This window comes from Triturus cristatus, chromosome 7 (assembly GCF_964204655.1).
Source record: "Triturus cristatus chromosome 7, aTriCri1.1, whole genome shotgun sequence".
NCBI classification, from domain to species: Eukaryota; Metazoa; Chordata; class Amphibia; order Caudata; family Salamandridae; genus Triturus; species Triturus cristatus.
Window position 1 is genome coordinate 787,171,738 of NC_140590.1, and position 22,102 is coordinate 787,193,839.

At 45.3% G+C, this 22,102-nt stretch overlaps 1 protein-coding gene across 1 annotated transcript in view; it reads right to left on the bottom strand.

Annotated features, from left to right (window-relative positions):
• Positions 1–289: 289 nt before the first annotated feature.
• The window catches only part of ITK (IL2 inducible T cell kinase), a 242,359-nt gene continuing 220,546 nt past the window's right edge, over positions 290–22,102 (bottom strand). The window contains exons 16-17 of the mRNA XM_085617606.1: positions 9,506–9,663; positions 290–1,177 (exon numbers count right to left, since the gene is read on the bottom strand). Coding sequence (XP_085473732.1) covers positions 1,106–1,177; positions 9,506–9,663 — 230 coding nt within the window. The 3' untranslated portion in view covers positions 290–1,105. The remainder of the gene's footprint in view (positions 1,178–9,505; positions 9,664–22,102) is intronic.

Genomic DNA, 22,102 nt, shown 5'->3' on the forward strand with positions numbered 1-22,102 from the left:
TGTTTTTCTCACCTGTTTTTACAGGATTATTGTTTTACATGTTTTGTTAGGTGAAAATATTTCATTGTTTTCTAACTTTATTCCTAACAATCTTAAACTTATATTTGTGAAACATAGGATGGAATTATGAATTAAAAGGTAATACCACACAGCCCTGAAAAATGGTGAGAACACTTTCACCTCACCGTAAAAATATATGTGTTGACTACTATGGTTAGAAATAGAAATCTGATATTTCACTCACTGCTTGATGGCATGTACCTTGCTGCCACAAGAAAAGCATTAAGCATTCGCAATATGAAAAAAGTTTATTTACACATAAGTAACAAAGCCAAAAAATAGCATCGGCATCTCAAAATGAAAGGCAATAAAATCAACAACATTTAAAGAATAAGTTACACACAATATAGGGCAAATCACTGAGGCAAATATGCAGGAGAAGTTCTGGACTGTACACAACTGCTATACAACAGCGGATCATTACAGAGAAAAATACCTGAAAACAAAGTCGGAGCGGGCATCTCATATTAAAACAAGGGTGTGAAATTGTTTTTGAGATTATTTCCTGCTAAATTCCTAAAGTGTAAATGTCATCCTTCGCTCTGGGTCTCCATAGAGACCTATTGGATCAAAACCAAAAAGGATTCTATTTCCACAGCCTCTCGTTACGGTGGCTAGTTCTCCTGCAACCAGGCTCGTCATGCAGGACAGAGAACGCCTGAAAGAAGCATTGGATCCAGGACAAGACACTATCCTGAAAACGAGGCTCTACTCGTTCTATGGTGGTGCAAGACACACAGTTTCTGGATCTGTTGTGTTGTTGTCTTGCTCGGATCCACGAGCCTGGTTGTGTGTCTGCCTCCTGCAGCAGACCTTGCTAAGGTTGGGTAACCAGTCTCATGGCTCAACCACAGGCAAAGCTCTGATTATCCTATGGAGATTTCCTTCCATCTCATGATTTTTGCTGGAACCCCGGGATGCCATTGCTTTTATTGAGCCTGGCTCTGCACCACGTGTCAGGTGATCTGCATTGGTGTGGGTGACACGCGTGCTCCATGAAGCTCTGGTCTTCTGGACTTGGCGGCCCAAATGCTCTGGCTCTGGTTTACAGCTCGCATTCTGAGATTTCTTTCAGCTGGCAGAGAAGGTCTGCGAAGGGCGGTCTGTCTTCAGGTTTCTGGGGGTGAAGAAAAAAAGAATCAAACTCACAAAAAGGGAACCCTATGGTCAGCAGAAGGGGAGGACAAATGTGTAGTTTGTATTCAATGAAGGCAGGAGGGACTGTGTGTGGGCCTGGTCAGAGATATATGACCCTTGCAGGCAGCACAGGGCGTGCATTTGAAGACCTTAAAAAGTGCACACTTGCTGTGTTTCACTGCAAACCACAAACAGCCACTAGCCAGTTGCAGAGTTCTGGGGGCAGTTGCACTGTTAAAGCTAACAAAGAAACCCACCTTACACACATTCAATGCATGCTGGTCCAACACAGCAGAGCAGACGAGATATGTACACTGCTCAACATGGGGCAATAAGAAACGGCAAGTCTGCCCCGTCGTCATGACAGAGCTCTGTAAGGCAGTAATGGCCTTAAAGGCTGCAGGCTCCTTCTAAAGTAAAACAGAAACCATCTTTCCTTGCGACAACAACTCCACAAGGCCTCAAATCCACATTATCTACTTCAAGCAGCAGAGATTTAAAACTGTGACTAACTTTGAAACTGAAGTTCAACGGAAATGCCACGATACTAAAGATGAGTGCTGCTCTTGCCCAATCCAATATCACCCTTGACAATTAGCAGCCGTGGTGTCTGGCCCTCTTCCCTCTCTTCCTTATCAGTGCAAAGTTTAGCATTGCCTGAAGGTTCTGTAAGTTCACTCATGTTTATTGCGCTTTACGATGACTAGGAACACTGATATGTTATTTTTTTGTTACCTAACTGGTTATATATCGTATAGTTTGAGTTTCTTAAAATGTATTTTTTGAGATTCGTTTTTTATAACTCTTTTTTTAATTAATTGTGAGATGTAGTAAAACAGTGCGACCACATATAACTGAGCTAAATATTACCAAATTGCACATGAATCATCTTTCATATGTGTTAATAAGGCACCGCAATTTTTGTCTAGCAGTCAGTCAGACCAAACCGGAAATACATGTGTTTAAATATCAAGGCCAAATAATTCGATCCACGGGTCCAAGATTTTAGCATGTTTGTGTGGGCACCTTTTGCTAAATATTCTGGTTTCTCGAATAGGGCACATACATCCTTACCGCGTCTTCCATTCTTCATAGGTGCTGGCTGTAATGATAGTCAACCCAAGAAAGTAAGGAGTGGGAAAACACAAAGGATTTCAAGGGAAGCCATAGCAATAGCAAAGTGACACAATTAAAACTGGAAAGGACAGTGGTATTGGAGCTCAATAAAATTGAGACGGACACCTCCCACCAAAAGACGCCCTACATCAAGAGAGTTATTATAAGGTTAAAGAAGAGAGAGGGGATTTTATTGTCCTTCCCAGTAGTGAAGTGGGTGTGGGAACATGGAACCCTCAGGGCTAGCATCTATTTAGGCCTCACATATCAGACCCTGTGTGTTTCAGCACAGACAGTACCCCCAACAGCTTAAAGGTCAAAGATCCCCAGGGGGGGCATCAATTGAGCAGCCTTAGTTCTAGATGGGTTTTTAGAGTTGAAGACCCTAGAATAAGGAGATGAAGCATATCCTTACAGCTGAGTGTCACAAACCCTTGCTACCCCCAAGCCAGCTCCACAGAGTTTATGGCTTTATGATACAGCAGGGCAGTTATCAGAAAAAAAGGTACGTACAGAAGTTTAAAACGTTGTCAAGATGGAGTTTTAAACCTCTTTGGGTCAAAAGCAGATGCTCAAACTGGAGGTCTACCACTGTTGAGGCAGAGGGTTCTGCAAGCTTTATGAAAACGAAATGCAGGTAGCACAAAAAAATATACTCTGTCGTTCATTACCACAGACTGCAGGTATATTCGCAAGATGACAGATGAAATGCAGACATCAGCAACTATCAGTGGAGGCCGGCATGGCTCGCGGGTGGTGGGGAAGGGCGCACGGGGGGGGGGTGTTGCAGGCACGGGGGTACGCGGGGGGCGGGAAGTCATGTGAGGATGCGCAAAGCTATTTTTTTTTTAATTAACTTACCCGCGTCTCTGCCCCATGTTCTCCTCAAGAATCAGGAAGCACAGCCAGGCCCCACTGACCAATCACAACACTGCAATGCAGCGTTGTGATTGGTAGGCACCCAGGCTCCCCTGACCAATCACAATGCTGCAATGCAGCTTTGTGTTTGGTTTTGAGAGTCCTGGTTTGACACTCAACCAGGGGATGGGGGCCTGGGCATGTTCTCCATGCAGGTTATAATGCAGCCTGCATGGAGAATGGGGAAAGTGCGCATGCCTGATTTGGGCGGCCCGAGAGGGCCGACCCAATACTCATTGCACACTTAGGAGCGGTCAAACCACTCCTCCCCTACCCTGCTCTGAGATCAGAGCATCCCTGCCCTCCAGCCCGCAAAGCAGCACAAAGTTATTATCATTTTATGTTTCCTCTTCTTGCACTGCTTGAAAGCAGTGGGGCGATGATCATCCGCTGCAACTAGACATTTGAATGAACTAGAATGAAAGACTGGACTAATTGTGTGATAAAGCATAATAATACACCATGCAAAGCGAGTAGACCTGTTCGAGTTACCTGCATTCATTTTTAGGTCTGGTTAGCCAAGACCTTTTGATTTTAACCAAATTGTATACATAATATACTCACTCAAAGGGGCTTTCGGTCAGCTGTCTTCATTCATTGCTTTTTTTTAACAATATACAGTGAGGGGCAGTGCTTCAGCGCACTTCAGCCATTTCATAACTTCACTGTGAGTTATGGAATTCTGCTGCTTCACAAGAAGCACATTCACACCAAAGTAGATTGCTCCAGTGGCAAGGACTACCATATTTTGAGACAAAATAGTTTTTGAGTTCTAGCCAACTATTTTCTTATATCGGTGAGCTCCTGGCAGCTCCAACAAAAATACAATTTAGGAAAACCCATGTCAAAACACAAACATTGAGAAACCAAAAGGCTGGAAGGCAATGTCAGACCTATTAGAGTTGCCAGTGCTTGTTCTTAACAGTCAGAGATGCAACATCTGGGGAGGAGATGTAACCCAGTGGAAGCTGGTCAACATACTCCTTACCTACAGCAGTACAATTAAAGGGTAAATGCAAGAAATCAACAAATCACAAAGGGTTCTGCAAACCAGGCTCCATGCGGGGAGCGCCAATACGCGACTCAAGCTGGAGAGGAAGAATGTGCTTTAGTGATGACAGATCCTTAAGCAAGTATTCTACCTACAAAAGAGACCAACGTGCTGTCAGAGGAAATACATTTTACAAACAAGTTTATATGGGAAATCGGAAAGTTTGTGAGAATCTTCTCATCTCTTTAAAGCATAAGGGTCTCTAGTCTTTGGATACTCGATTATTGTAAATTGTCACAGAAGATCTCATCACACTCTAAAGCACCCATTAGAGCACAAGCTCATTTATTGATTTATTGAAGGAATTTATATGACGTGGACCTAGCGTCACAAGAAACAAATAGCAAAGTAAATTAACAATAAACCTTGACGGTGATAGGGTATAGCCCCGATATTGCAGGTAGCTAGATTCATGGCGCCATTTTGAACTGTCGGGTTTAAAGGACCTTCAAAATCAGAGCAGAGTAGGGATCAGTCTTAGGTTCCCTGAGAGTCGATTTCAAATGTTTGGGGTTGGCAGGAAGCCCCTCCTGCAGGTTTTGTCTTTTTGTTTTCCAGGATCTCCACTAAGAGTCTCTATTTACCCAGGGGCGTGGCCAAGATGGCAGCTGGGATGGTCACTGTGACCTGAACTCAGACGAACAGCCCCAGCAAAAGATATCCTGCAAGACTCCTGAGCCCCTCTGCTGGCACCTGACAGACACACAGTCACCGGAGCCCCCACTGCTAAATGCTAGCGGACGTGCTAGGTGGAGTACCATGCTGAGGTGCTGGGGCAAGAGCAGGGCAGGACGCATGCGGTTGGTGCGGAGTGGCCTCGGGACCCGCACCTGGTCTCCTGAGGTTGAATCTTATGCCTCAGGGGCAGTGGCGGTCCAGGGGATGGCCAGCGGCCCTTCAGCAAGGTCTCTGAACTTTCCCGCTTCTATCGGTTACAACCTCCACCCCTTCCAGCGAGTAGCTGACACAATGAGCAGGCCTGCACCCTGCTCATCATGACAGCAGCCTATGAGGTGGGCCCAGTGGTATGACGGACTGAGTACAAAGCCAGACTCTGAATAGAGAGGAGGCACAGGAAAGAATTAAGGCACTCACCACCCAACGACAAAGCCCCCACCCCTTAGCGACTCAGGATTGATACACGCACTGCGCAGCCGGTGCTGGTGGGTGCAAAAAACGGAGGCCCAGCATCCACATGTCCCAATGCTGCTGCATCTTTCATCTACCCATGACCACCCTGCACTTGAGGTGGGGACAGACAAGCCTGCATCGAGGGGTGATTGTCCAGACCTTCTCTGAACTGCTTGGTGCCATTGTGACAAAGGAGGACATAGGAAGAGAGTGGGAGGCCCTGTAGGACGAGTTGCCCTTCTTCCTTTCTTTCAATTGTGGACCGACTCGCAGGAGCCCAACTGTCCTGGGTGCACAAGAACCAGGGAGGCCCAGTCAGTACGGGCCACGCCTCCAGATCCGCCTATGATCACACTGGATGACAACAAGGAACGGCTGCCACTGTCCCCCCTTATTGTGGTCATATAATATACACATGGGAGGCAAATTCACTTACTTGGTGGCCAAGGGGGTCCTGCTGCATGATGTGGCCTACCTTGTGATGGGCTACATCTCCTCCGGAGGCTGGGTTAGAGAAACACTACCAATATCATTACAGCCAACCGCACTGGCCACACCAGACCTCGTCGAGGGACACCATGGTGAAACCCAAAGGTAGAAGGCCTCCTTAGTCTCCAGTCATCATATCTGACTAAAGCACTCTCAACACGATGGGGATGGAATAAACCCTATGTGACTATACAAGGGACTTCAATGAAATACTTGCCGCCATTCTAGACATTAAAACCCACCTGGAGACCAAACTAGATGCACTCACAATCAACATAGGGCTCCTACAAGTGGACAACATGAAATTGAAGGAAAGGGTGGACGAGACTGAATCCACTATGGCAACACTCCGACCCACAGTGTAAGATGCGCAGTCACATATCCAGGCTCCACAGGAGGAGGTCTGCCAACTAAGATAGAGACTATATGATGCAGGAGGCCGCTCCCATCGTAATAACATTCACATAGTCAGTCTGCCTGAGATAGCTGAAGGCCCAATCATGGAGCTCTTCCTGGAGGACCGGTTAGTGAATTAGGCCCTAGGTGGGAAACAATCCATCTTCTCAGTAGAAAGAGCATGTTGCTTTGTTACACAAGTTACGTTTTAATATTGTATGTGCATATCCAGATTTAACCTTGAGACAAGGGTGGAACCGAGGGAGGAGGATGCCTGGGAGGATTAGGGACATACTACCACACCACAAAACCCCTTCTCCACATGGGAGACAACATTCCTATCACTAGCCCTAGTTATAATATTTTGGCATGGAACATCAGAAGGATGATGAAATATGTTAAATGTTATAAGGTCCACGCCTACATAAAATGTCGCCACACACACATTAACTGCTTGCTAGAAACTCACCTTACTGGTGAAGAAGAGTCCAAACTCAACAAGAGGTGGAGAGGCATACTGGTAGGCACCACATACTCAATTTATGTCAGGTGGGCACTCATGTGGGTGTCTCCGGGTGTCCCCTACTTGACGCACAATACAGTTGTGAACCCAGAGGGCAGATTTGTTGTTCTGGAGTGGCTCTTGGGTGGTCTCTCACTCACATTGATAGCGCTGTATGCACCTTGCTTGAATCAAGCCACACTCATAGATTCTCTAGGATCCTCCCTTCTTTCTAATGCTCATGCACCATGTATGTTGGTGGTGACTTTAACACTGTGCCAGACATGGATCAGGATAGGTCTATCCGCCCCTTTAGTCAGTGCCTCCTTCTCAACGACAACGAGGCAACTACAGCAATGGGCAGCACACATGCAGGTGGTGACTACTATACTCAGAGGCAAGAGAATATTCTCACTTCACAGCAATACACACACACATGCATCAACCTGTTATACTGTAGCCTGGAGCTGGTAAACAGGGCTGGGTCTCCCGAATATCTCGGATGCACACTGTCAGACCATAATGTCCTTAAGATATCTCTTCGCTGGGGCAATGGGCCTTCAGCAATACTGACATGGCACCTCATGGCGGAGGCGCTAGGCAACGCTGCCTTTAGGACCACTGTAGGAGACATGGGGGATCAATATTTTCTAGAAAATTAGGGCATGGCATCGAACTCCCTAGTTGAATGGGACATATTTAAGGTTGTATTGAGGGGTATCCGCATTAAATCCATCTATGGTGCAAGATTAGTGCTGCGCTGTGAACTCCTGTCCCTGGAAACTGATATCTGCCCGCTCAAATGCCCCTCGGTGTGCGTAACTGGTGCTCAACCCTGGTTGATTCAAAAGAGGACAGAATACAAAACAACCCTTACACGCCTCTGCAAAATAGTTTACAGGGATGACACAGCTCAACAACATTTGGAGGGGGATACAGCAGAACAGCTATTGGCTTGGCTTCTGCGCTCCGAGACCCCAAAGACCCCAGTTGATAAAAATCACCAAGGGAGAATAGTAAATACCCATAATGGAGTTAACGAGTCATTCAGGAAATAGTACTCCAGATTGTATGACACCAGCAGTGAGATGGATGCTGCCACGATTGAGAGATACTTCGATATCTTACACACCCCACAACAACAGGTGGAGTTAAATGATCCGTTAGAGATAGAGGAGATACACACAGCCATCAAGAAAATGACGAGGGGTTAGACACCTGGGACGGACGGGTTCCCACTGGAGTTCTCTGCCGCATATGCCCAAAGATCGGCCCGTTGGCCAAATATAGACGACAAAAGATCTTAGTAAGGAGAGAGGCAAAAGGTTAGTGGTTCTTTTGGTTCTTTCACTACGGTTTTGTGTGTATTTGCATCTGGTAATTGTTTGTTCCAAAGAATCAGAACTCTAGAAAAGGCTAGTTATTGGCAGTGAGAAGTCAATACTGGCCAATGGGAGTGTTATGATCAATAACTATTCCTATGTTCTGTCTCAAGGAGTCTACAAATTCTAAATAGTGGCTGCGGAGTAAAGATAGAAGCACTAGATGCTCCTTCATAGCCTTCTAGGAAAATGGGGATGCTCACCGACTAGTTCTATGTCTACCCTATCCTGAGGTTTTGCATTCATGATAAACCTGAGGGAACCTTGCAGTGTGCCAGGCTACTTTTGATAACATATCAGGGTGGCCCTGGTCAGGCCTGGGTTCCAGATGTAGACAATGAGGTTCTTCAGCATGCATGGTTCTGGGACCATGATTAAGGTGTGCAGGGGGCAACTCTCAGCCTGTTACCTGGCCTTCTTCTTGAGAGGTGAGGATCCCAGATCTGCCAATCACCAGGCACTTTTAATGATCATTGAGAGAATCCTGAGGCAGCCTCCTGCCAGTCCCTGAATCTGGGTGTGTGAGGTCTCTCACTAGACCCTTGTAGATGGCTGAGATCAGAGAGTGTCTGATGATGGGTTCTGGTTTTGGGTGGGGGCTGCACTTTGGTCAGATTGTCTCAGAACACAGGTTTTAGGCAATGAGCTTGTTCCACCGGGCTCCTTGCTCCGGTTATGACTAGGTGAGACCCCTAAGTCAGTCTCTCCAGGCGTTGGTTATATATTGCTGAGGTCCCCACGTGTTTTTCTTTATAACCAGGCTATGGTTGAGAAATGACAACCTGTCATTGTGTCCTAATTGTAGTTGGCTAGCGTTCCATCTGCCATCACCATCACTGTTTTGTGGTGGGTGAGGTCCCTAGTTCATCCTCACTACAGACTGAAGTTCCAGATTCTGATGTCCATTGGTTCCTTTCTCTTCCGATCCTGCTTGTCGACAGTTGGGGGTCCCACTGTTTATTTTCAGGCCCTGGATATGAGATAAATGAGGCACATGGTACTTTTTAGACCTTATGGAGAGACCTCAATTTTGATCTGCAACATCCCTGAATCCATTGGTCACAAGGTGGTGTCACTGAGTGCCTATTGCATGGCTTTGCCTGTAGATGAAAGAGATTACTGTGTCAATCTGCCACCGAGTGGGGGCTTTGGAAGGGTAACGTACCTGAGCTAACCTAGAGCGAGGTTTGAGTGAATGAAGTGTGCTCGTCTCCTGGTGCTAGGTACAGATCACCAGTGATGTTGCTGTGCTAACCCGTCACAAGGCCCTAGTTTATGAAGTGTCTGGGTCAGCCTGTTTCCATGCCTCTGTTTTCCACTCACCTCCATCCAGCAGGCATTCATCAGCTTGTAGATGCTGTGTGAGGCCAGCTTAGGTTTGTACAGCCGGAGTCCTGCAGAAATATCTTCAACCACTTCTCCGTTTGTTCGACTTTCAAAAGGGATCTTTGCCTCTGTGAAAACCTCCCACATCACCACACCTAGGGAAGAGAATAAATCACATTAGGGAGAGGTGGAGTTCCCTACCGCGTGGAAAAGCCCACTCCAAGTATAGGCCAGTGGCATAGTTTAGAATAGTTCATACACACACACAAACACATCATCATACATATATAACACACCAGGGCAAAAACAGCCTATTTTGCCTGACCTGGAGGCTCATTATTTTTAATGGGTGCACTTCTACAACTGGTTAAACTAGGTCTTGTATCACACGTATTGTAATCATGGGAGCAGGAACTCGATCAGTCGAAGGTTAATGGGGTTACTGATCCTGGAGACTCACAATCAATGCCAAAGTGTATAAAAATAGTTGTTGTATAAGCTTCATTTCGACAACTGGTGTCATGAAAGCTATAAAAACATTTTATAAATACAATACAGAATAGATGTAACATACAGCAACATAAAGAGTTATATGCACAAGCAATACATCAAAGTAAGCTGCCAGACCTGCGACGCATTGTACAATAGTCGTGATCAATTAGATAAGAGTTATTACACATGATATCAATAAAAATATACATTATATACAGTAAAAATGGAGGGAAAGGCTGCGTATTGTTCCACTTTAATAAAAATCTTTGTAATGGGCCGGCTAAGAGCCCCCATTACACTTGCTAAAGGGCTCTTGCCTCTCTTGAAATAGCAGCAGGGATTATTTATGGATAAAGTGTGTGTGCATGAGAACTTGTGTTATAGCTTGGCCATGCGACCTGATAACCCTGCGGCAGTTTCATCACAGCCTTGATCGAATTAGTGCTGTGCCACTCTTGAGAGGGTTTTCCATCTGATAGGGCATGCCTGGCCAAGAAACTTTGCAACGCAGCACATAAAAAAAGGTCTGGGATCAGACCTAAAAAAATAGTAGAGAATAGTAGAGAGAGGCATAAGTAAAAGCAAATTGCTACATTAGCGACAAGAATAGATGAATCGAGAGGTCTTTTCCTTGATTTTTGTGATTCTTTATTCAAAGTCTTCTGATTGAAAAGAACAGTTCCGCGCAGCCAATGCGTTTCCCCAGTGATGGCCTTCTTCAGGGCCAAAGAGAATTTATTTACTCATTCCCAATTTCAGAAGGAAGGCAATCTGTCCTAGTCCATATGTGATTTGAATACATACATGTTCTAAGAACGTTTTTCAGGGCAGCGTAAATTTTCCTTCACAGTAGTGATACTAAGACTGGTTTCTCTTGGTTTGCTCATGCATTTGAGGGCGTGTTCGGCCAGTCGACATTATATCAACGCACGTTCTGTGTCTTTCGATGCCAAAGTGGCTGTCCTTTCCATATATGTGGAATCCACCACCATTAACAAGTAATGTAAATGTTTCACACACATGTTGAAAGGCACCGGCTCCAGTAGGAACAACTCATGGGTGTTAACTTGCAGGTGCCACCAGGTGGTGTCATCACCCCATTACTAGACACCTTAGTGAGTCAATAGTCAAAAAACAATCTAAACAAATGTAATGACACTCAATGTATGCCCATTACTCTTCCCATCAATATCACATGAGCTATATTATCAAAGGGATCAGGCAGGTCTGGCAACTACATTCTGACCTTGATCCACCACCTAAGTAACCTCTCTCCTAACCTCACATGTACAGTCTCAGTGGCCCTCCTGGCCTGACCGAAGATCTCTCAGTAACTTATATGCCTGCAAACAATGTGATAGATTTTTGATAACCATCCATTCCATTTTTTTTGTCATGAACAGTGCTCCAGCAATTGGCTGATAAGTAGCCGGATACACCAGGCTTTGGGAGTACTTCTTCAACAGTTGTTTAATCCATGCTTGCCTGAAACACTTGGGTAGATAGCCTTCCATTGCAGGGGTATATATTGTCCTAAGTATGAAGATGGACAATGGACAGGCACAATTTTGCTAGACAAGAGAGAGAGGCATCCATTGGGCAGAAAACTACTAATGATCTTCTCCAGCTCATGGTGAGACAATATGAACCAATCTTCCAAAATAATGAGACGTAACATAAACAACACAAAAATGTAATTACACCGTTAAGAACTCTCTGGTAGCTGAAAGTAGCTTCCTAAACAAGAGATGCAATTTAAATTTTCTCAGGTTGAGGACAGGTTGTGCAAGGTATCAAATCCTTTAAAAGAATTAGATTCCCTCTACTGCCCCCAAGATGATGTCTGACTGGGCCTTGAAAGTGGCTGTGAGTGTGTCGGGGTCCTATCCCAGGGGGTCTAGTTACCGCCAGGTTGTTAGCTCCAAGCCCAGATAACCATCGTGTTATTAAGCAGGATCCTTTAAATGCTAAAACATCTCAAATACACATGCAGCCTAAGATATTCTTCACTTGTTTCAGTTGATCATATATTTCAATTAGACTAACAGGTCTTACCGTGTGGTATTCAACTCTTTAGAGCTCATTAGAAAGTCGCTAGGGCAGGGTGGAGTAAGACACATTGCCACTGGCATAAGAACGACTGGACCAGTGACACAAAGTAATGTGGACTAGCATTACAAGTCTACATGGGGTCAGATTATGAGTTGAGAGGTTCAGGAGAGACAAATGTACCAAGGCCAGAATCACCTAGTACAGACAGTAATTGCACCATGCAATTACGAGTTTTTGTCCCTAGAATAAGGAATAATCATGTGGACCCAAAAATATCAGGTTTCGGGGGAGGAGGGGGCGGGGGGTTGGGCAAAGGGAAGTATGGTGGTGGCTGGGCTGGGCCTTTACCAGGACCACCAGGTGCATGAGATTTTACCAGATGTGATTGGTTTAATCATGCTTATTTCCCCCATATTCCGGCAATTTCGAGTGTGGAACTACCAGACCAGTTGTGATAATGCAAAATGATATCTTCCCTGGGAATACCTCTCCAGCAGACATATATTTAGGCCTGTGGTGTTGTATAGCTGTGAACTCCACTTTGATCTTGGGAAAAAGCAGTTTCCTGTTTATCACAGCACCAAATACATGTTTTAGTGGGTCGTCAGTCGCATATTGTGCATTTCTTCTTCTGTCCTCAGGATGCACTGTTGTGTAGTGTACAAATCTAATCCTGATCTGGTGCAGTGGTCACCTTTGATTTGACTCTTGTGCATTGAGTAGCTGCATCTACACCTCTGACTGTTTGGTGCGGTGTGCTGTGCTGTAATGCCTGATTCTACAAGTACTGTCATGTACTCCTTTGATTAATGTCACATGCGGTGTGCTGTGGTGAAACCACTGGTTCTACAAGTACTGGCACGCACTGCTCTGGTTGATGTACTGTGCTATCTGTTGTTGTGTCATGTCTGGTACCAAACTACACCTAACTGAAGAGCTCCAATCAGGGTGCAACCAGTCTTAGGTTGCGTGTGTTACGGTTCATTGAGAACCAGGCCTGGCAGTTCTAGCTGGGCTGGTCCCGTTGCAGCAGGGCCAAGACTGATTTACATATGGAGGATACAAACTGAGATGGCATCGTGGGCAAAAGAATGATGGGTTTGAATGCTATCCTGATTGATTGCTAGTGGTAAGACTTAGTGCAAGCATTTCTCTTATCACCTTTTGTGTAGTTGATGTATTGAATTAAGTGCCCATGGGTGGGTCCAGAAATGGTTCCTGTGCTCACTGCACCACTGGAATCAATCTACACCTGACTGAAGAGCCACAATCAGGGCAAAACCGTTCTTGGGTTACATGTGCGCCAGTTCATGAAGCACCTGGCCTGGCAGTTCAGGCTGAACTATTGCTATTGAAACAGCGTCAAGACTAATTTCCATATGGCTGGAGCAAAACTAAGGTGGCATGGTGGGCAAAAGAATGATGTGTTGGAATGCTATCCTGAGTGATTTCCAGGGGTTCGACTTAATTCAAGCATTCCTCCCATCACCTTTTATGTGTCTGATGTAACATCTAAAGTGGCCAAGGGAATGCCCAGATGGGGTTCCCTTGCTCACTGTGCCACTGGTGCCAAGCTATACCCGACTGAAGAAACCCAATCAGGGCAACTGTTCTTGGGTTGCTTGTGTTGCGGTTCAGGGTGGGCCTGGCCTTGCAGTTCAGGCTGAGCTGCTCTTGTTGGGGGTAAAGACTGCCTTGCATTTGGCTGGGTCCAAACTGAGGTGGCACGGTGGTCCAACAAACGGTGGGTTGGAATACAAGATGGGCCATTGCCAGTGGTTAGACTTATTGAAAGCATACCTCGCATCACCTTTTGCGTGTTTGATATAATGCCTGACTCTACAAGAGCCTGCATCTACTCCTTTGGTTCTTGTCTCGTTCTGTCTGATATGGTGAAACACATTGTTCACATGTTCCTGCATGCACGCCTACGGTTCGTTTCTAATGCAGTGTGCTGTTGTGTTTGCATGGGTTTAAAAGTGCTTGCATATACTCATCTGGTTCTTGTCTAATGCAGTGTGCTGAGGTGTAACACTTTATTCTGAGAGCATGTGCCTGTACTTCTGTGGTTCTTGTTGCCATGTGCTGTTGTATACTGCCTGTCCACTTCTCGTCGTGATGCAGTTCTGCAGTGTTCATGTCTTCCCTTGTCCTCATGTTTAAAACCGTAGGGTCTGCACTAGCCATGAACAGGTTCCTGTTTCTGATGCCACACTCCAAGACACCAACATCCAGCGCCTAATTTGAGCTGGTGGTTTCCGATGCTTGGCACTGGATTGTCAACACCGGCACTTATGACAGTCTGCCACGTGGTGGCGTTGTTTGTCTAATTTAGAGGTCAGCACAACAACAGTTGTTTATTATTTCAATATGCATTAAAAATGACGTTTATCTGCCCCCCAAAATTTGGGGGTCTTAAATGTCACATTTATAGGTGTATGATAGTTAGTGACTGTGTTGGTACTGTCATTGCAAGAGTTGGTCAGTGTAATGTGTGCTCCAAAGTCCGGTGGCCTCCTGGCGAAGACCCTGCCACTTATTTATTTACAAATTAAGCACTGCCAACATCACTAGGAGACAAGACAAATGGCGTACATCAGGTAACTAAGTCATGCGAAGTATAAAATAACACCATAAAGCTTGGATCAATTATAGAGGAGTTACAAATGCACAGTTTGAAACAGCACATTGAACAGGTAAACAGTTGAGTCCTCTGTCTTGGGTTTCCCTTGCCATGTGTTCATCCTAGACGAAACCCGGGAACAGGCCTCTGAAACGGAAAGACTCCTATTGATGTAATATTAGGCTTTTGACACATTTCTAGCCTATGGGATGCAGCTCACCGGGCAGAGCTACCACATTTGGAATAGGGATCAGTTTCGAATCTCAGCTTCGAGATAATACCGATTGGGAGAAAGTAATCACTTAACCTCTCCAGTGCCTAAATGTATAATGTCTGGTTGCCATAGCAAGCGCTCTAACTCTCTTGGGCCAAGTTGGCTTTATATAAAACTGCAAGAAATAAATAAGGGCACTATATGGAAGACCTCCTCACACAATCTCTCGGGTTCGATACATCCTTGGAAAAGATCCGCGGTTTGAAATCACACTACACATAAGCGCCGAGAAAACCTCTGGTGCAAATATAGACACTTTGGTACAATGCTGAAAAATATACTTGGTCTTGTAAAAGCGTGTGCGTTCGTTGCAATATCCCGGGACTAACTATCCGTGCTACACAAGCGTTGCCACTTTCTCACCATGGAGAAATGCCGCGTGACCGGGTGACATTCGTTCCCACGGAGCAAGAATGTGCCGCGCGCACGAGGCTTACTGAGGGATAATCTCGCAGGGGCGGACAATGGCGCCCGTCACCAGAGTCGGATTCCAGGGCAGAGCCAAAGCAAACAGCCATAGGGCACCTTCCACCCAGGGGCCCACAGCAGGGTATGCAACTAGACATACGAGACCTGCTTGCAATTAACATCTCCCAGCCCCTTCAGAATCTCTGAATATTATCAAATTCACGGGATTATTCACTAATAAAAGTGACTACTCTACTCCAGGCAGATCCCAAAATAAGGATCATAGATAATAGAAGCGAGTAAACATGGCGTCCCTGTTAACGGAAAAGGTTTCAGCAATGTTCCTAGTTCGCACTTGTACTGTATTGAAACATTTACGCAGCGCTTATTGCCTCTCTGTGGGGGCTGAAGCGCTTGCCTTCATGTAGGGTGTGTGGTTGAAAATGTGCTGTCTTTGTTTTTGATCATGTTTGGGAAGTGAATCCCTGTCGTGCTTTATGGCTACCTAAGTGCGGGTATCGTGTTCTGGGGCACAGCACTTTGTGGTGCGATAGATGAGGATGCGTGAGAGAGAGGCGTGCAGTTTATGGTTTTCTGTGCGCTGGCAGCTTTCAACAGCCCCGCAGGTCCCTCTATTCATAGGCCATCCAGCTAGTTATAGCACTGGGCTTTCCATTCCGAGGTAAAGGTTCTGGACCTGAGCAGGCAAAGGGAGAAATGGTGTTAAGCTGCTGGGGTGGACTCATCCTCATCCCACATCTGGTGCGTATTAGATATAAGGCACATTTTCCTTGATTGCGCCAGACGCACCTTTTAAAATGTGCACACGGTGCAATCAAGGAAAATACACCATATTAGGGGGCATGCTCTGGCCCCAGGGCAGCCGCAAACTAGCGCTGCCCTGGGGGCAGCACAATCAGGTGGAAAACAGAGAGGCTGCTTTGAATCCGTTCAGTGTTTTCACAGTGCAGGCAGCAACACGCCTGCACTTTTAAAGGGGATTAGAGATCCCCTTGCAGGCGGGTGCAGTGAGTGACTGCACCTGCCTGCAAAGGGATGTCTCTGGGGTCCATGAGACCCCCTATCTCCTCACCACAGGGCTGCAATCAGTTTGCACAGTCTCAGTGCGCCCAGGGCCGGACTGAGAACCAAAACCGGCCCTGGCAAAGTGCTTGGCCGGTCCCCCGGGGCTTGGGGGTGCCGCCGAGCTCTTTGCCAGGGCCGGTTTTCGGCCGATTTTGTTACAGGGCCGATTTTGCAGCTATGCTGCAAAAACGGTCCTGTAACAAAAACGGCTCCCAGGGGTCCAAAACCGGCCCCCACCCGTGCGGCGCACCGGGGGATTGCCCGGTGCCCCCTACGGCCAGTCCGGGCCTGAGTGCGCCTCCTGAGAGCTTCTTGCCCTCTGCGCCTGAGTCTGTAATATGGTGTGGGCGCAGAGGCAAAAGGATTACCTCATTTGCATGGGGCCACGCCCCAATGCAAATAAGGGAACGCCCTCTTGAGGAAGTGCTAGTGCTGTATATGCAGATTTCTTCCGTTATTCCATGCATGTTCAGTAAGAGATGGGTGGCTAACTGCTGTGGACTGGTATAGTACTGGGTGATGGACATGACGCATAACACATCTGTATTATGCAATGGTAAATTGGTTAAGCAGTATAAGGAAACCAGTATGCATCCTATGCGAACTTCAATCAGCTGCCCGACTGCTCAGTGTTATGCTATTAGTAGTAGTGAGGGCCAGGAGGGTTATATATGAATTGACATTACTGTATAACTCCCAACATCACATAAGTCGGCCCATCATAATATACCTAGACATAAACAGTTGTTTGCAGGTTGGACTGTTCCATATCTGTGAACCATAGATGGGTTCTATCCTTTCTTTTGTAAAAGAAAATTGAAGACCAGATTTATCCAGATAGAGATGATCAGATAGTCCCAAATCTTTGTGGCAAGATCTCGGCTCAACCTGCCTCTCCACAAACCAGATGCCAAACCTCTGAGTGAAGATCTTGTGAATGGATACTTTACTTCTTAAATGATGGTTTTACACTTAGAACTACTACTGGTAGAGGGGCTTAGGCTCTGGCTATACGTTTGCTGCCTTTAGTACATCATTTGATTGGGTAGACAATGTGTGCTTCCACTGAAAAAGAGTGCCTATACTGCACCTTCTTGCCTTGTGGGAAAGCTTGTGCTCAACATAGAAAGTCTGCATTGATAATGGCGACTAGCCAAGTTTATGTTAAAGATAAGTTATATCCCATGCCATAGGAGGGGCCCCCGCTCTGGATTTATTCCGGAGCTCCCAGGCCTGAATACTGTGTTGAGGGGGCCCCCTGCAGCTTAGAGGCCCCCCACACTGCGGGGGCTGCGGGGGCCTGTGTTACGCCCCTGGCTGTGACAGGTCTTTTGCTACATGAAATCTCATAGATTACCATAGCAGGCAAGGGTTTTGGTGTTGGTCCACTTCCTGACAAAACACGTGGGTAGAATATTTTACACTGCAGCAATCTTTGTAAGGCCCTTCCAGAGGTGGTGTATATTGTTTTTCCAATTATCATTTTGTACAAATTTGTAAGTTTGTAACTGTACACATGATGGTTGCCATCTTATGCAAACTTCAGCAGACCTGTTTTCCTGATGGTGAGAAGCCAAAAGTAGAGGCTGTAGGCCTTTAGGTTAATTCTGAAAAGGTATATCACATTTCATATGTTTGATCTCTTTATTCTGAAAAATTATGGCAAACCCAGTAAGCCTAACCTATTTATTGTAAACAGCATTTGCTAAAGGCAATTTTAGGATGGGTTGTTATTACACTGTTCTAAAGCTTACACACAGGTATTTTTTACATGGAATCTCACAGATTACTGGAGTAGGCAAATGTTTTGGTGTTTATGCCCCACTTGATAAAAAGCGGGGATAGAAGATTTACACTATGATAATAATTATTAGGGTCTCCGAGGAGGGATATTGCTTTAAGAGCTGTAATTCTGTGCATATTTATAATTTTATTACATTATACCTGAAGGCTGCCTCGTGGGAAAGGATATGCCCAATGCAGTAGATCAGAGTTGGTTATGGTAACAAGCCAAGTTAAAGGCTATATGCCTGATTGATTCATTGGGAAAACGTTATTTCATATGCTATCGATCTAATCTATTTATTATGGAAAATTATGACAAAGGCAGTAGGCCTGATGTGATTTAGTCAAGCCTGCAGACATATATTATGCTACATGAATTCCTACAGTTCGCCTTTGTTGGAAATCATTTTGATGTTGATTACACCCTTTGACAAACCCTACGGCTAGAAGAGTTTTCTTGGTGGAATCCCTTCAGAAGACCTGGCAGTTTTAGTTGTCTATAATGTAACAGTTAGAGCCTCGTCAGGTTCCCCAAACCAGGATTCACAACTAACAAGCGTATTTGTGAAGTCCAATGAAGTTCATGTTTCCTCTGGTTGTGTGTCGCGTGATATGGGTTTATCACGTGACACAATTCAAAAATATTCAACACATTTGTTGTGGTTTTATTTGAGCCAGCACGCATGGTTTGGAACGTTCGGCTATTCTAACACCGGAGGTTCGTTTACAAAACAATCTCCACGTTGAACTATGAGGAATTTGAATCTTTATGTGTCTGTGAGCGAAGCCTTTACAGGCACTCCTTCAACTATGAGGATCGGATAAAAACTGCATGGTTGAAAAATCGGTTACTTTTGATTTCTCATGGAATAAACTGGATTATAAAAGCAAGATATTCTTTGAACTTCATTGGACTGCTCAAATATACTTGTTAGCTGTCCCAGAGTGGGGTGGCCCGTGTGATTCATCCCTCCCAGCCTAGACTCTTAGTAGCTGCCGTCGATACGTGGACAGTGTGTGCAAATGTTGCCTGTCAGTTGCAGTTTGGTGGGTCTGGTGTATAGCACTCTCGTGACATCCCCATCAGGGAACAGACACCTGTCCATCTGGTATCCTGGGTCCCCTTGGGACCTATAAATGCATTGGTTGATGGCAGCTAGCTGCGCGGCCCAATAATATCGCTTGAATCAGGGAGATCCACTCCCCAATCATATCACCTCCTTGTCAGCTTCTGGGTGTAATGTGACTAGTTAATGTCAAAACTGCTGCATGTTAAAGAAATCTACTTTTTTAATTTTGAAAAGACTTTATCAGATTTTATGTGATGTTTTATGCATGATTTACATAGCAAATGTTTGCACGGCTCGGCTCGTGCACAGGCTCTTAGAGCCGAGCCAGACCCTTGACTTGGTTCTGGCTCGGCTCTCACAGTTATTTTGTTGACTTGCCCGCCTCTAGTACAATACCATTGCAATGTGGCCACCCACTGCTATGTTTAATTAGATTTTTTTATTGCAAAATCATGCATTGCATGTTTATGCAGGAGCATGTTTTATTTCTACTTTTATTCTATTTATTTATCTTGCTTTATGTTGTTAAGTTTGTCTGTGTGCTTTACTGTGGCTGTGTAAGTGGAAGAATGCAAGAATGAGTCAGTGATGTATGTGTGGTAAATATTTCATTACCGGTACTATTTTTTATGCGGTAAAGTCTATTAAGAATAACTCAGTAAATATAAGAGGCAGAATCCGTGGTATTAGAGGTTTTAAAAGGCTTTATTCCTATACAAAGGAATACAATTCGAATTGTAGGCATTCTATTCCATCACCACGAAAGTTCAGGAAGGAAGGGCATACTTTATTGACAGATAAGCAGTTTTATAGAAAATACATTACAGTGAAACAGATGCAGGAGGCGTAACAGCTGATAATACAGATAAACTGTGCATACGTAACCAATAGAGGCGGTCTTATGGGCGTAATTTAATAAACGTCATCATACATGATGTCACAAGTGGGTGGATCCATAAGAGAATCCTGCAATGTCAGCAGAAATAGTTGGCAGAGATGCGCGCGCAGCCGCATGACGTGTGATTGACGTGCAACTAGAGGGTGAAGGGGACTTGACATTTAGCTCTACATGTGGAGACAGAAGTCTGGGGGTCGTGTCAACCTAATCCCAAATCATATCTAATATCCTATGTTTAAAGAACTGTGTTATCCAAAAGGAGAGGTCTCTAGGATAGAATCTATTCTATACTGACGGTTAGTGCGTGTACAAGCGTCTAAGTGTCTACACTAGATGCGAGGGGGTAGGAATATTCCATGGTAACGGGGCTATGAATTACTTGCATGAGGGCAGCGAGGCCTGGCCCTGTGCACGGGAGCTGGAGGAATGTTTACTTAAACTACTAGACAGGAATGCATCGGATGAGGAGCGGAGGAGATAATCTTGAAGGTGAAATACAGTTTTTGGCAGGCGACAGGCTGGATCAGGCACCGTTAGCCGCGCAGGGAGTAGGACAAAGTTCATGGATACAGATGCAGGCTCAGACTGGAGCTTTCAGAGGCAGAAGGCAGAAAAAGGCTTGATGACAGAATTCGGGCCTACTCGCCTGAATCTGTAAAATGTGGAAAGTGAACCACATAAAGTCGGTGGCCTTTCATACTTAGGAATGGAATATCTGACCCATTCATGGCGGATCTGAAAGAGGACATGTTGACGGTGGACGCACATATATTTGCGTCTTCAAAACTGGAGCAGGAGGGAACATACATGTACTTATAGCATGCACATGGAGCCGTTGGGGTCTACGATAGGGGACATAACTGATCACAAAATTCATATTTCCTCATTCCCTCCTTGTCCCCTACGGACCCTCAGGAGATATCGATCTTCATCAATCCATCGATCTGTTCATATAGCATCATTTGTTCTTCTTTCTTCTTCCGGGATCTCGAACGAAAACTTGGATGTGGGATACACGAGGTGGCACACAGACCACAAATCGCTGGCCCACATTGTAAACATAAGCAGCAACTGAATAGTATGAGAAAGCCAATACCTAGGAAGGATAGGATTCTCCATCCCCTGGCTGACAACATGCCCCAGAACCAACCGGACCAAGTCCAGGTGCCTGGACTCTGGTGTATCTGGCTTACAATCTTATGAAGGCGAGTTATGGCTTTATATACTGACGGCGAATTTTCTGGTATGAAAATGCAGCAACTTGATCCGATGACCCTACAAGCTCCGCCCCTATCGGCCAGGATGACGTCAAGGACAAGACGATTCTGAAGCACAACAATCCGCATAGCAGACTGCTCTTCTGTTAAATTGCCTAAGGCGGAAATAGTTTCGTTCACTACTGCTTCAAGGGTTCTGGTTAATCTACGTATCAGCTTACTATTAGTGACTGTACCTATATAGGGAAAGAATCCTTTATTGAAATCTGTGTATTTTTCCCATGCTGTTTCAGTGTAATCGACAATTGGGAGATCTCTCTGCTGTCTATTGTGTACTAAATGGGTATTTCTATGATAATCAGGAGGAGCTAGGAAAACAGGTGGCAGAAGGAATGCTATGTAACAGGTACCATCCCAATCTAGAGGTAGACGTATATATGCGGTCTGGCCACATATAAAGTAGGAATGACGGGAAGCTCTAAATGTAGACTTGCCTTGATCACTGAATTTTATTACAGTGGTGCATTTACTATGGCCCATGTGTATGGAGCCATTCTTTCTTACACATAATTCCCCTTTTACTGGGAATACTGACATGGCGGGCAAGATTGGTGTAGCTTCAGATTCAACGTTCAGGATCATGAGGTTAAGTGTAAAATTACCTAATCCATATACTTCATTTTCTAGAT